Source organism: Phyllobates terribilis, unplaced genomic scaffold (assembly GCF_046119375.1).
Source record: "Phyllobates terribilis strain yellow unplaced genomic scaffold, ASM4611937v1 Scaffold_3__8_contigs__length_932513732, whole genome shotgun sequence".
Lineage (NCBI taxonomy): Eukaryota > Metazoa > Chordata > Amphibia > Anura > Dendrobatidae > Phyllobates > Phyllobates terribilis.
The window spans coordinates 316,927,585-316,940,980 of NW_027362763.1; the positions used below are offsets into that span (position 1 = coordinate 316,927,585).

Genomic DNA, 13,396 nt, shown 5'->3' on the forward strand with positions numbered 1-13,396 from the left:
TAACCCGCTGTTTATCATGGTTACCACTCTGCTACGGTGAGCGGTAACCTCCCGCTCACCATAGCAGAGTGGTAACCATGATAAACAGCGGGTTACTAGGTGCGCGTGTGACCCTAGTAACCTGCTGTTTATCATGGTTACCAGCCTGCTCCTGCTTCAACAGGCTGGTAACCAGGAGCAGGACATCGTGGAAAGATTCTTTCCACGATGTCGCTGCTCCCCTGATCGTTGGTGAGCCTGCCTGTTTCACAGCTCACCAGCGACCACATAGCGACGCAGCAACGATCCCTGACAGGTCGTATCGTTGTTGGGATCGCTGTAGCGTCGCTAAGTGTGACGGGGCCTTTAGCCAATCTGTGGTCTTTTAATAGCTAGTTTAAACAAACCATTGCACTTCAATGCCCATGGTTCTTTGTGCATTGGCTGTCATTGTTCTCGGCAGCATGTGTCCTGTTTGCACAGTAGGATGTGCTGCCAAGAAAAGTGATTTCTAAGCAAGTTTAAAAATAATTTCACCCTATATATTTGTGTTTTGCTTGTCTGTCGAGCAATTGACAGCCTAATTTGACCAGCCCACTATTGAGAAATGAGCTGAATGAGTTTGTCTAGTCTTCTAATAAAAGTCTGCAGTCTCCACGTCTTCATCAGAAAATTAATATTGTACAGAGAAATAGCACTCCAAAATAGGCACAAAACTGAATGTTTTTGAATTTATTTTGTATCCTAATATCCGAATAAAAGTTATTATACCGTGGAGTGAAGCATATAATTTATGATGAGCTCAAAGAGCTGGAGATGTGGCAGAAACACTCCTGTGATAAAACAGGCAGGGAAATGTGCTACCTCAGAAAGCAGCGCCTAGGAGTCTCTTATCAAAAGTGATTTATGCTCCCTCCCCTGGCCAGGAGCTGTGGTATGTGCTGTTCATAAACTAGAGCTGCTCTGCATGATCGGTTACAGTAAATAACAGGGCTGTGGAGTCGGTAAGCCAAACCTCCGACTCCTCAATTCCATGACTCCGACTCCCTCATATATGGCTCATGTTTGTGATTAAATTTACTGTAGCACAGATTCATCTCAGCTAAAAGTCTAGACCCTTAGATCAGGAATAGGACAGACATTTATAGGACATTTCATAACTTTCCCAAATTCTTATGAAAAAATATTCCCCACAAACTGCATTGAACTACTGTACCCAATTTATTATATATTTTAGGAGTTGGAGTCTGTCCATTTTATACAGACTCCAACTCCACCAAAATGGGCACCGACTCTGACTCCGACTCCACAGCCCTGGTAAATAAGACTTTACATAGCAGGGGCACAGTTGATTAGAACAAGAATTTTTTTTCATTATTTTACTACATCCAATTGTTGTTCTTATTATTCCAAGATCTATTGATTAAAATGTTCTTTGTTTGGAAGAGTTGTCCCACATAGGACATTGATATTCTTGTGCTGAATGCAGTGTTCCTATGTAATTAAGCATGGAATTGCTTAATTACAGCCTTATAAAAGAACAAAAATAGCTCAACTGACAATAGCAAAAAGCAGCACAAAGATTATATTTGCTAAGTATCTCCCTATATTCAGAATATGGCATGGGTCTTGTGTAAAGTGGACCATAAATGCACAGAATAATCCTAAATATTAAACATGTTCACATTTTTTTTCTCCAATTATTATTGTTTTTTAATATAAACACGTCAAGGTATATAGTTTTTGTATGTACATTGTCTTGCACTAAAATTATTTCTCTATTTTCTAAAATAAACCTGAGTATTGAAAAATAATGAAGGGGTTGGCATCTTGAAAAAAATAACATAAGGTGGTTTCCTAGCACTTAGTACAATTATTTAGATTTTACTAATATACTTTTATTTCCAAAGGTGCCCAGATCCTCTTATAGCAGCTTCAGCTCTGGCCATGTGCTCAACACAGGCGTGAGTTTAATATGCTGGCATGAGTGCTGTATGTGAAGTGGGCTGGCTCAATTCAGTAGCTAAACTAGTCCCCTTCTATGTCACGTTTGATGCAAAGACAGACAAGGGGGGCAAGACAAAACCTGACCTCTTCACACACTGCTCCAATGACATGCCACCCAAGGAAGCTCTCTCCGGTGTCCAGCACAAGCGCAATTAGACATTGCAGTTGATATCTGAAGAGCACTAAAGATAAGTGTTTGTCCACTATAAAGGTCCCGTCACACTAAGCGACGCTACAGCGATCCCGACAACGATACGACCTGTCAGGGATTGTAGCTGCGTCGCTATGTGGTCGCTGGTGAGATGTCAAACAGTCAGATCTTCCCGACGCAGCAACGATGCGGTGACCCGTAACAATCTGTGTAACGATGCACGCCTATGTGTTTCTGTGTCCTGAGTTGTCAACAAGGTCGTTGGTAAGGTGTCAAACACACCGATACATGCTTCCCAGCGGGGCCTCAACGATCAAAAAAATGTCCAGACCATTCCGACACGACCAGCGATCTCACAGCAGGGGCCTGGTCGCTGCTAAGTGTCAAACGTAGCGAGATCGCTGCTGAGGTCGCTGTTGCGTCACAAAACTTGTGACTCCGCAGCGATCTCGCTTAGTGTGACGGGACCTTAAGGCTCTGACAATGACACTATAAGGAACAGACAATGGAATAATTGTTTTGTTACATCAGTTATGCAAACAGATGCAGAGGGGTCCCATTGATTATTTTCAGGTCTGCTTAGTTTCTGTTTTTTAGAAAAAAAAGTCCTGCATTTTTTTGCATACCAAAGAACGAAACCCAGTCATACCCCATGATAATCAATGGGGCCTCTCTGCCTCAATTTGCATAAGGTGAAATATATAGATCGATAGTCCAATTTTCATCCAGGAACAATTGACTATTTCTCATCTGTGTTGTCATCCTTATTCAATCTGCACGGCAGTCGTTCTTATACATCAGCAGTCATTAAAATGTACAAAACTAAATACAGTTTCCTATGTAAATAGTGGCAATTTATGCATACCCATGCCATATGGTTGAAGTCCCATTTTTTTTGGTGCACCCATCAAGAGAATGCCAAGAGTGTGCAAAGCAGTCATCAAAGCAAAAGGTGGCTACTTTGAAGAACCTAGAATATAAGACATATTTTCAGTTGCTTCACACTTTTTTGTTAAGTATATAATTCCACATGTGTTAATTCATAGTTTTGATGCCTTCAGTGTGAATGTACAATTTTCATAGTCAATAAAATACAGAAAAATCTGTAAATGAGAAGGGGTGTCCAAACTTTTGGTCTGTACTGTATATCTAGAAGGTATTTCAGTGGGTGAAACAAAGCAGAAGCGATTCTGCCAGTGGTGATCAGATGAAGGATGCCTGTCCTGTTCTCTCGCTTTAGTATACCTATGCCTTCCAGGTTGTCCTTGGTTCTAATTTTAACTAAATCTGATCTCCTTCCTACAGGGCAGCCCTAGAAGACGTAGAAGGAGATGTATCCGAGCTTGAACAGAAGCTTGACAAGGTAAATGTCACTTTATTTTACTAGAACATGGCATCATTTCCATACATGAAGAAAAACAGTCCTGGGTTTTCGCCTCGGTATACAATCCAACTTCTACTGCCGAAATCCCAAATCTTCTCTTTCTTTTCATGCAGATAGATCCCATTTTTTTCAGGTTTTCTTATTTCTATTAAAGTGTTTGTATTTCCTAATATTTATCCTATTGACATGTCAGAATCCTTGATCACTTGGTCTGTGGTTAACTGCCTCCATGGATCGCTAAAAGGAATGGACAGAAGCCATGCAACTTCAGCTCTGATGAGATTTGCCCAGCTCTTCTCAGAGTGCACGGACTCATAGACTTGCTGCGAATTTGTGTAACCACTCTGAAGAGAGCTGTCTTTATTCCGATGTGTCTGCACATTGAGAGGGATGGGCAAGGATGTTTCTCTCTATAATTGACTGCCTCCCCTCCCCCACAATGATCACCACTCGGAACGGCAACTTTCCTCCAAACTCTGCAATGCTCTTTCTTTTGGCTGGGAAAACATGAGAATGCTTTAGCAGATCATCAGCTGCCGATTGGCTGCAGTGCTTATGGTATTCCTGCTGAATATTAATGCCACGAGACTGAGACGCAGCGCTGAGTATTGAGGAAACTGCGCCAGTCCGAAAGGCAAGTACCTTTAATTTTTTTCCTTTAAAGGGGCTGTGTAGTAGGGGGCAGACCCTTAATTAAACTCTTGAGAGTGTAGATGGCTGACCATAGAAACAGAAACTAAGGAAGCAGAAAGCAGACTGAACTTGCAAGAAAAACACTGTTGGGCCATGTTCAGTATTTTACATCAGTATTTGTAATCCAGAATCAGGAGTGGGACAATCAGAGGAAAAGGTATAATAGAAACACATCACCACTTCTGTATTTATCACCCACTCCTGGTTTTGTCTTATAAATACTGATGTAAAATACTGACCAAATACTGAACGTGTGAATGTGGCCTTAGGCTTTATCTGCTACTGCTATGGTCTCCAGTGCAAACCAACACTATGTGAGAATATTCTCCCTTTGTGAACAATTTGGATCTCCTAATAAATAGCACATACATTAAGTATTTTTTTTTAATAAATATAATTCTATACCAGTCCTGATTGATAAGGGAGGGCATAGTATAACTGAGACTTTGTATGATAACTGTTCTCTTTAATTTCCTTCTTGGTCAGCACTGGAGATAGCAGATGTTGGCTGCTCGCTATGCGTTTGAGAGCCAACACTCAATCACACTCATTGCTCAAAATGAGTTTTCCAGTTTTGGAGAATAAGTAGAACATAAGTGATGACTGAGCAAAGTCTGTTATCTGACCTGATAAACATTGTACTCTCTTCCCCCCCAGCTGGTGAAGCTCTGCATTGGAATGATCGATACGGGAAAAGCTTTTTGTGCTGCCAACAAACAATTTATGAATGGAATCCGGGACCTGGCCCAATTTTCTAGCAAAGATGAAGTGATTGAGGTAAGCAGCATCTGCTCATAAGAGAGGCCACATAGCCCTATGTCCTTCACACATTGTGCAGATAGATAACTCCCCAAGCAGGAGGTGCTGTGTATGTGGATAACCAGGAGAGAGGCTTATTGTAATAGAAGGGATTTCTGTTTTCTCGTCATACACTGCAGATAGCTGATGGCTTGGAAACTCTTCGTCTTGACCCCACATACACATTTACACTGGGCCAAGATGGAGAGGGGAGTAAGACACTGACAGACACATCCAATGGTGGCATATTTTAGTTGAGAATAAAAGAATTTTGAATGTTGCATCTGCCATGGAAAATACCCCATACACATTAGTTGGTCATCCAGTCCTGCTAAATTCAGTGGTTTCTGCCCACGCGGATCTAATGTGTATGACCACATTCACTTATGTAAAAGATGTCAAGGACTGTTCTGAAGCTGCTGTTTTGTCTAATCTGAAAACCCCGCTCCACACTTTGTTTCCATGTGACCAACTCTAGCATTATCTTCATAAAGGGTCTGCTTCTTTGTGAAACCAAGTAAAATGATTGCTGGTTTAGGTGAAATATTAGGTATACTGTGATAATGTTAATTCCCTCACGTATACAGCTCTGACAAAAATTAAGAGACCGCTGAACGGTTTTCTATTGGAAAGCATGCCAAGACGCATGAAAGCTGTGATTAAAAATCATGGTTAGTCCACCAAATATTGATTTCTGAACTCTTCCTGAGTTAAAACATGAGTAATTTGAGGTCTGAAAGCACTGTTTCTTTTTTAGTATTTTAACGCTTTATCATTTGCTGCAAATAAATACAACATTTTTAGCTTTGAGTTTCGGATACATGTTGTCAGTAGTTTATAGACTAAAACAACAATGTACATTTTACTGAAAAATATACCTACAAAGAGAAGAATCTGAGAAACTGAAAATTTTGCAGTGGTCTCTTAATTTTTGCCAGAGCTGTATGTGAATAGTGGCCATAACCAAATGAATGCTATCTGTGTCTTTATATTTGTTTTATGTGTCTGCTATCTTCTACAGCGCAGCCTGACAAAGTTCTCAGACAGTCTGCAGGAGATGATCAATTATCATAATGTAAGTCAAACTTTTATTTTAGTTGTTCATTAACTTACCTTTTGCAGGCTTTAAATGAGGAAAATATATCATTCTTATGAAAGCATTTCATCATAAAGGTGCATGTTGAAAGAAATCAGTAATTGTTTTTAAGTGTTAATACTTTAAGTACTGAATGCAAGAAGGATCCATGGCACCAGAACCTTGCTATTATATGTTTGCTCCACAATATATCATTGAGAAGTGCCTTATTTTTATTTTTGAACACTTATAATGTCTGTAAAGCACTGTGGAATTAATGGCGCTATATAAATGAGTAAAATAAATACAAATAAATAAAATTATAGGAGACTTTAGCAGGCCACCAGCTGCAATGGCAATGGCAGCCCATTGGCACCCTGCAGTTTGGCCATGGGAGGGATTGGCACCCATCCAGACGCTCGAGCAAGGTCATGGGCTTTAAATACCCCCATCAGAGATTTATATGCCCTATCAGAGATTGACAGCGGTTAAGGTTTTGAACAGCAGTGATTGGTGCAAGCTCTGGTCGCTGCTGTTAGGCAGCACCAATGTGTGGAGCGGGCTTATAGCCACTCCACTCCTTACCCAACATAATAGCACGACCTATGTTGGAAAAGAGATTACCCCTTGGCATTATGTTGTTGTTATATATGTGGTAAATTTGAACATTGAATTAGAGCGAGAGCTGATCATTAAAGCAGATTGTTCCCTTTCAGACAATGTTCTGCTGTGGCTGCAGTTTGTTATAAAATAAAAAACTATGCTGTACTCACTGTCCCCTGGTCGACCTGCAAGTCTGTCACCGCTTCTGGTTTTTGGCATTGACAGCAATGCTGACATGACGCCGACAGTGTGGCAGCCAATCTGTGACCTCAGGGGCTCTGAAAGGGGCTTTCCGTCTGGCGGAGCCACTAAGCTCACTGGCTCTCTGATGTAATGTTAGCGCTGCAGCCAATGCTTGTCACTAGAAGCGGCTCCAGAGACTCAACGCTGGATCCAGGAATGGCGTGTACAGCGGGGTTTGTAAATTTTTTAGCAAACTGCAGCTGGGGGAAAGTCATTGTCTGAAAGTGCACAACCCCTTTAAGGCTCTGATCACACTGCGCTTTGCTGTGTATGTTCTTTGTGTACACCGATTATATCTATACACTAAAGACACTTGTCTCGAAGGGGTTGAATAATCCAGAGACGGCACTAAAGTCACAAAAAGTGGGATTTTGTGTTGGATTTGCAGAAACAAGTTGTTATATTAGTTGAGATATATAAATTGTTCTTGTCTGATTTAGTGCAAACAGCAGAAAGTTTGTCAATTTTGTTAAAAACCTAGTTTGCAACGGGGGTTGAATAATTTTGTGTGCAGTTATGTATGGCTACAGGGCTGCTAGTTTAGGACGGTCCAGTCAGTTTCTTCACTGGTCGTCTAACCCGGACATGTGAATCCAGCCTTTCATATAGATAGGAAGTTAAAAGTCTATAAAAAATGCAAGCTTTTATGCAAACTATTAATTTTTGCTATTTCTAAACAGCTTGACCTTTTTTCTCTAATTTTACTTGTTACTGTCGTATAGTATGATCTGTATGTCAGAACTCTGTCATTGATTAATTTCACTATTGTTTGCTGGCCTGATTCCTGGGTTGACCAGATAATGTCCGAGGGGAAAAGGATATCCTCCCTGGAACCAGAGAGAAGGAAACTGTTAGATTTATTATGCTCGCATACTCCTACAAGATGAATCTTGTTCTTAATGCGCTTCTCATTTTCAACTGTCTCAGCCCATAGACTCAGTGAAGTATAAAATGCCAAACTGAGCTTTACTTTGCCTCCCTGAGACCGGTTCTGCCTCGTCTCCGCTGCTTTGATTGGCTGCAGCAGGGGTTCCATATTGGCACTGCTTCTGCCAAGCACTAAGCTCAGCGGCTTGTGTTGTCTGCATCAGTATAGGCGGAGTGACGGCACTAGACAATAGTACAAGCTATTATAATATTTTTTATATGTCTAGATAAGTATTTTCCACTAATACTTATTTGGTTATTCTATTTGTTTTTTTTTGTGATTTTTATTTTTTATTTTTGTGTGATTATTCATGCTGTTGTGAATTTACCACTTACACTGTTAGGCATTTCTGTAGCATTGCTTTTTCTGTGTTAGTACACTATAATTTTTCTCATCCACATTGTGCCATAAACCATTATGTGACCCCTGCAACCAATCACTGGTTGTGATGGTGAAGTTTAAGCACCACTAAGGAAACTCCTGTAGCTAGTGATTGGCTGCAGCAATCACGTTGTGTGGGGGATTGTTAAAAGGAGTATTACTTCTTTTGTTATGTTATGGCATTCTAAATGTGTGGGCCTTTTTTTTTTTTTTTTTTTTAAACAAGTTTAGATGACTGAACAACCCCTCTAAACGGGTCTCTCTTTTTGATATCGCTTCACAGCAATGTGTTTGTTTTTTTTATCGTTCTTTCAGATCCTTTTTGATCAAGCCCAAAGATCAATCAAAACACAACTCCAGACATTTGTGAAAGAGTAAGTTGTTGCATTTTACATTTGATCTGTTTTTTTTCCTTACAGTGATACATTTTATGCTTTCAAAAGAAAATATGTGTCTGTGTAAACAAGTGAGAGTAGAATTAAAGAAGTTGTCCGTATGATAGGGCATCAATATCTGATCGGCCTGGGTCCGGCACCCCCGCCGATCAGCTTTTATCGGTGCCGCCGGCCGGTAGTGCTTGCTTACTGAGCTTGGCTGTCTACTTGTAGTGGCTGCCACTGGGTACTACACATCTGCCTCTCATTGAATTGAAGGCGGATGTGTAGTACCTTCGGCGGCCACTACAACTAGACGGCCAAGCTCCTCAAGCAAGCACTACCGGCTGGCGGTCGCAACCGATGGCAGCTGATCGGTGGGGGTACCGGACCCTGGCCGGTCAGACATTGGGCATCAATGTATAAGTAGTGGACAACCTCTTTAATGTATAGAGGTTTGAAGTCCTGTTCCAAACCATTACTAAAGTGAGAACATGCCTGCACAATTTGTCAAAAATCTGGTTGTGTTTTTTTTATTAGATATTTATAACTTTTTTTCTTTCCTGGCAGCAGCAAAGCTTCAGCATATTGCAATAAAATGGGGTATTGTTAAGTTTAGAAGTTATCTGTATCTATTAGATAGGGGATACTATCCCAAAAACGATGGTCCGACCACTGGGACCCTACCAATCGCTAGAACCGAGCTCTGAGGAGCCCTTTGTGAATGAAGTGATGGTCGATCATGAACACATCCACTCTATTCATTCTTATGGGAGTGCCGATGACCAGCCGAGTGCAGTGCTTGGATATCCTCGGCTGTCCCATTAGGGATTAATGGAGCGACAGTGCATATGATCGACTACAGCTCCATTCGCATGGGGCTCTTCAGGGCCTCGGTTCAAGCCATTAAAGGGGGCCCCAGGGGTTTTACACCAGCGAGTGAGAAGTTAACCTCTAACCATAAGATAGGGGTTAACTTTCAAGCTTGAGAATACTCTTTTAAGTCTGACTGCAGGATAGACAATGTAACGGGTCCGGGAGGCGGAACCTCTGAGCTACTATACAAGGGGGCGGCCCTTGTAAGGGAGCGGGTGGCAGTCTCTGGGTGAACGGACAGGGAGTTACGGCAAGTGATCAGGGCAGTCTCTGGGTAAGGGGTAGGTACGACCTGTGATGGCAGAGCCTCCGGGTAGGCTAGCAGGCAGATGGTAGATGTGTGCTCCCAGGTGAGCAAGCGAGAGTCTCTGGAATAGCAGGTGGTCACGGCACGTGACGGCGGAACCTCCGGGCTGGCAGGCAGGTAGGTAACGGAGAAGCGCTCCCAGGTGAGCGGGCAAGAGTCTCTGGAATAGCTGGTGGTCACCGCACGTGACAACCGGACCTCCGGGCTGGCAAGCAGGCAGGTAACGGAGATGCGCTCCCAGGTGAGCGGGCAAGAGTCTCTGAGATAGCTGGTGGTCACAGCACGTGACAACGGAGCCTCCGGGCTGGCAAGCAGGCAGATAACGGAGAAGCGCTCCCAGGTGAGCGGGCAAGCTGGTCCATAGACAGACTGACCGGAGTAGTAAGGCAGACCGTCGGACCTCAGGCAAGCAGGCAGGTAGCTGATATGCGCTCCCAGGTGAGCGGGCAGGCTGGTCCTTTAGACAGACTGACAGGAGTAGTAAGGCAGACCGTCGGACCTCAGACTGGCAGACAGGTAACAAGTATTCAGGCAGGAATCAGGCAGGTAACTGGCAGGTAACTAGCAGGAAACTGGCAGGTAACTGGCAACGGGACCTGAGGGCTGAAGCACAGGTGAGACACAGGTGCAAACAACATTGCTCGGGCACCTCCATTTTGGAGGAGGTGCCTTATATATGATGAAGTCCTCCGGCCATTGGCCGGGGACTCCTTAGGACGGCGCGCGCGGCCCCTTTAAGAGGAGGGGAGCGCGCGCGCCCTAAGCACAGGGGCCGGGAAGGAGCGCGCGCTGAGAGCAGAGCGGGAGGAGGACGCCGGGAAGGAGCGCGCGCTGACAGCAGAGCGGGGAGAGGACGCCGGGCACGGAGCAGAGCGGTGAGGGGAGCAGCGTCCCTGCCTAGCAGAGGGCAGGGACGCCAGCGCTACAGTACCCCCCCCTTTAGGCCCCCCCTTTTTTAGGCCAGACAGAAATTTAGCTAGGATGAGAGGGGCATGGATGTTCTCCCGGGGCTCCCACGTTCTCTCCTCAGGACCAAACCCCTTCCAATCTACCAGAAAAAAGGTCTTTCCTCTTACCCTTTTGGTGGCAAGAATGTTCTCTACCTCAAACTCGTCCTCAGCAGAAACCGGAGCAGGAGGCGTACCTGTAGACTTGGAAAAAGAGTTAAGCACCACAGGTTTGAGGAGAGACACATGGAAGGAGTTAGGGATCCGTAAGTTGGCCGGGAGTTTCAATTTATAGGCCACCGGGTTGATCTGACTGATGACCTCCAGTGGGCCGATGAACCGAGGCCCTAACTTATAGGAAGGGATCTTGAGCCGGACATATTTGGACGAGAGCCAGACTTTATCCCCAGGGCGGAATTGAGGAGGGTCCAGACGTTTTTTGTCAGCGTGTCTTTTCATACGCTCGGATGACAGAAGGAGTGCGGACCGGGTACTCTCCCATATGGAGGAAAATTTGTTAACAAGAGATTCCGCAGCCGGATTGTCCGCCGAGGTGGAGACGGGAAACGGGATCCGAGGATGCTGACCGTAGACTACAAAAAACGGGGATTTGGAGGAAGACTCGCTCTCGTGATTGTTGTACGAGAATTCGGCCCATGGCAGGAGATCCACCCAGTCAGAATGGTGGGCATTAACGAAGTGCCGAAGGTAACTGGTCAGGTTCTGATTGATCCGCTCCACTTGACCATTAGACTGTGGGTGGTAAGCGGAGGAGAAGTCCAGGGTGACGTCCAGCAATTTACAAGTGGCTCTCCAGAAACGGGAAGTGAACTGTACCCCACGATCCGACACGATGTGACGGGGCAGGCCATGAAGACGGAAGATGTGGCGGATAAAGTCTTTAGCCAGCTCGGGTGCAGACGGAAGACCTGGCAGTGGAATGAAGTGAGCCATCTTGGAGAAGCGGTCAGCGACCACCCAAATGACCGTACAACCGGCAGAGACGGGTAGATCAGTAATGAAGTCCATCGCTATATGCTGCCAGGGGGCAGCAGGTACTGGCAGAGGTAGGAGGCGGCCGGCCGGCAGGTGTCTCGGAACTTTGTTGCGGGCGCAGGACACACAGGCAGAAACAAAGTCTATTACATCCTTGTGCAGGTTAGGCCACCAGTAGTGCCGGGTAATAAGCTGGAGGGTCTTTTTCTGACCGGCGTGGCCAGCTAGTTTAGACGAATGACCCCAGTGTAGGATCTTCTCCCGATCAGGTACTGGTACGAACGTCTTACCAGGAGGAAGACGATTTAGACTCACGGGAGCCACCTGCATTACTCTGGCGGGATCGATGATATGTTTCGGATCCTCCTCGAGATCAGACACCAGAAAGGACCGAGACAAGGCGTCCGCCTTGACGTTTTTGTCAGCCGGGCGAAAATGAAGGACAAAATCAAAACGAGCAAAAAACAAGGACCACCGGGCTTGGCGCGGGTTAAGTCTCTGGGCATGCTGGAGGTAAGCCAAGTTCTTGTGGTCAGTGTAAATTATTACCGGGTGAAGAGCCCCCTCGAGCAGGTAACGCCACTCCTCCAATGCCAGTTTGATGGCCAATAACTCTCGGTCTCCTATGGAATAGTTGCGCTCAGAGGAGGAGAAGAGTTTAGAGAAGAAGCCACAAGTTACCATCCTCCCGGAAGATGATTTTTGAGTAAGTACCGCTCCGGCTCCAGAGGAGGAGGCGTCAACTTCCAGGAAGAACTGCTTGTTGCCATCTGGGCGATGCAGCACCGGGGCGGAAGAGAAGGCCTGTTTAAGGGAAAGAAAGGCCTCCTCTGCTTCGGGTGGCCACTCTTTGGGATTAGTACCTTTACGGGTGAGCGCAGAAATTGGGGCCGTCCGGGAAGAGAAGTGTGGTATGAAGAGGCGGTAGTAGTTGGCGAAGCCCAGGAATCGCTGAATGGCCTTCAACCCCTCCGGTCGGGGCCATTTCTCGATGGCAGACAGTTTCTCAGGATCCATTTGTAGGCCGGTCTGAGAGATAATGTAGCCCAGAAACGGAAGCGAGGTCTGCTCAAAGAGGCACTTCTCAAATTTAGCGTAGAGATGGTTCTGCCTTAGCCTGAGCAGGACCTGACGAACGTCCCTCCGGTGAGTCTGGAGATCCGGAGAGAAGACCAAGATGTCGTCCAGGTACACCACTACGCAGGAGTAGAGAAGGTCCCGGAAGATGTCATTGACCAACTCTTGAAAGACGGCAGGAGCGTTACAGAGACCAAAGGGCATTACCAGGTATTCATAGTGGCCGTCCCGGGTGTTGAATGCCGTCTTCCATTCATCCCCCTGACGAATACGAACCAGGTTGTACGCCCCACGAAGGTCCAGTTTGGAGAAGATCCTAGCCCCCCTCAGGCGATCAAATAATTCTGGAATGAGCGGAAGGGGGTACTTATTCTTCACCGTGATCAGGTTTAGGCCTCTATAGTCTATACAGGGACGGAGAGAGCCGTCCTTCTTTTTGACGAAAAAGAAGCCTGCTCCCGCCGGGGAGGTAGATTTCCGGATGAATCCTCTGGCCAGATTCTCCTCAATATATTCGGACATTGACCGGGTCTCAGCAGCGGATAAAGGATAGATACGCCCACGGGGAGGAGTAGTA

At 45.2% G+C, this 13,396-nt stretch overlaps 1 protein-coding gene across 2 annotated transcripts in view; it reads left to right on the forward strand.

The window, feature by feature from the left end:
• Positions 1–13,396, forward strand: part of ACAP2 (ArfGAP with coiled-coil, ankyrin repeat and PH domains 2) — a 123,545-nt gene that overhangs the window by 34,245 nt on the left and 75,904 nt on the right. For both annotated transcript variants that reach the window (XM_073675042.1, XM_073675043.1), the window contains exons 2-5: positions 3,443–3,500; positions 4,872–4,991; positions 6,034–6,087; positions 8,558–8,616. In XM_073675042.1, the coding sequence (XP_073531143.1) occupies positions 3,443–3,500; positions 4,872–4,991; positions 6,034–6,087; positions 8,558–8,616 (291 nt within the window). The remainder of the gene's footprint in view (positions 1–3,442; positions 3,501–4,871; positions 4,992–6,033; positions 6,088–8,557; positions 8,617–13,396) is intronic.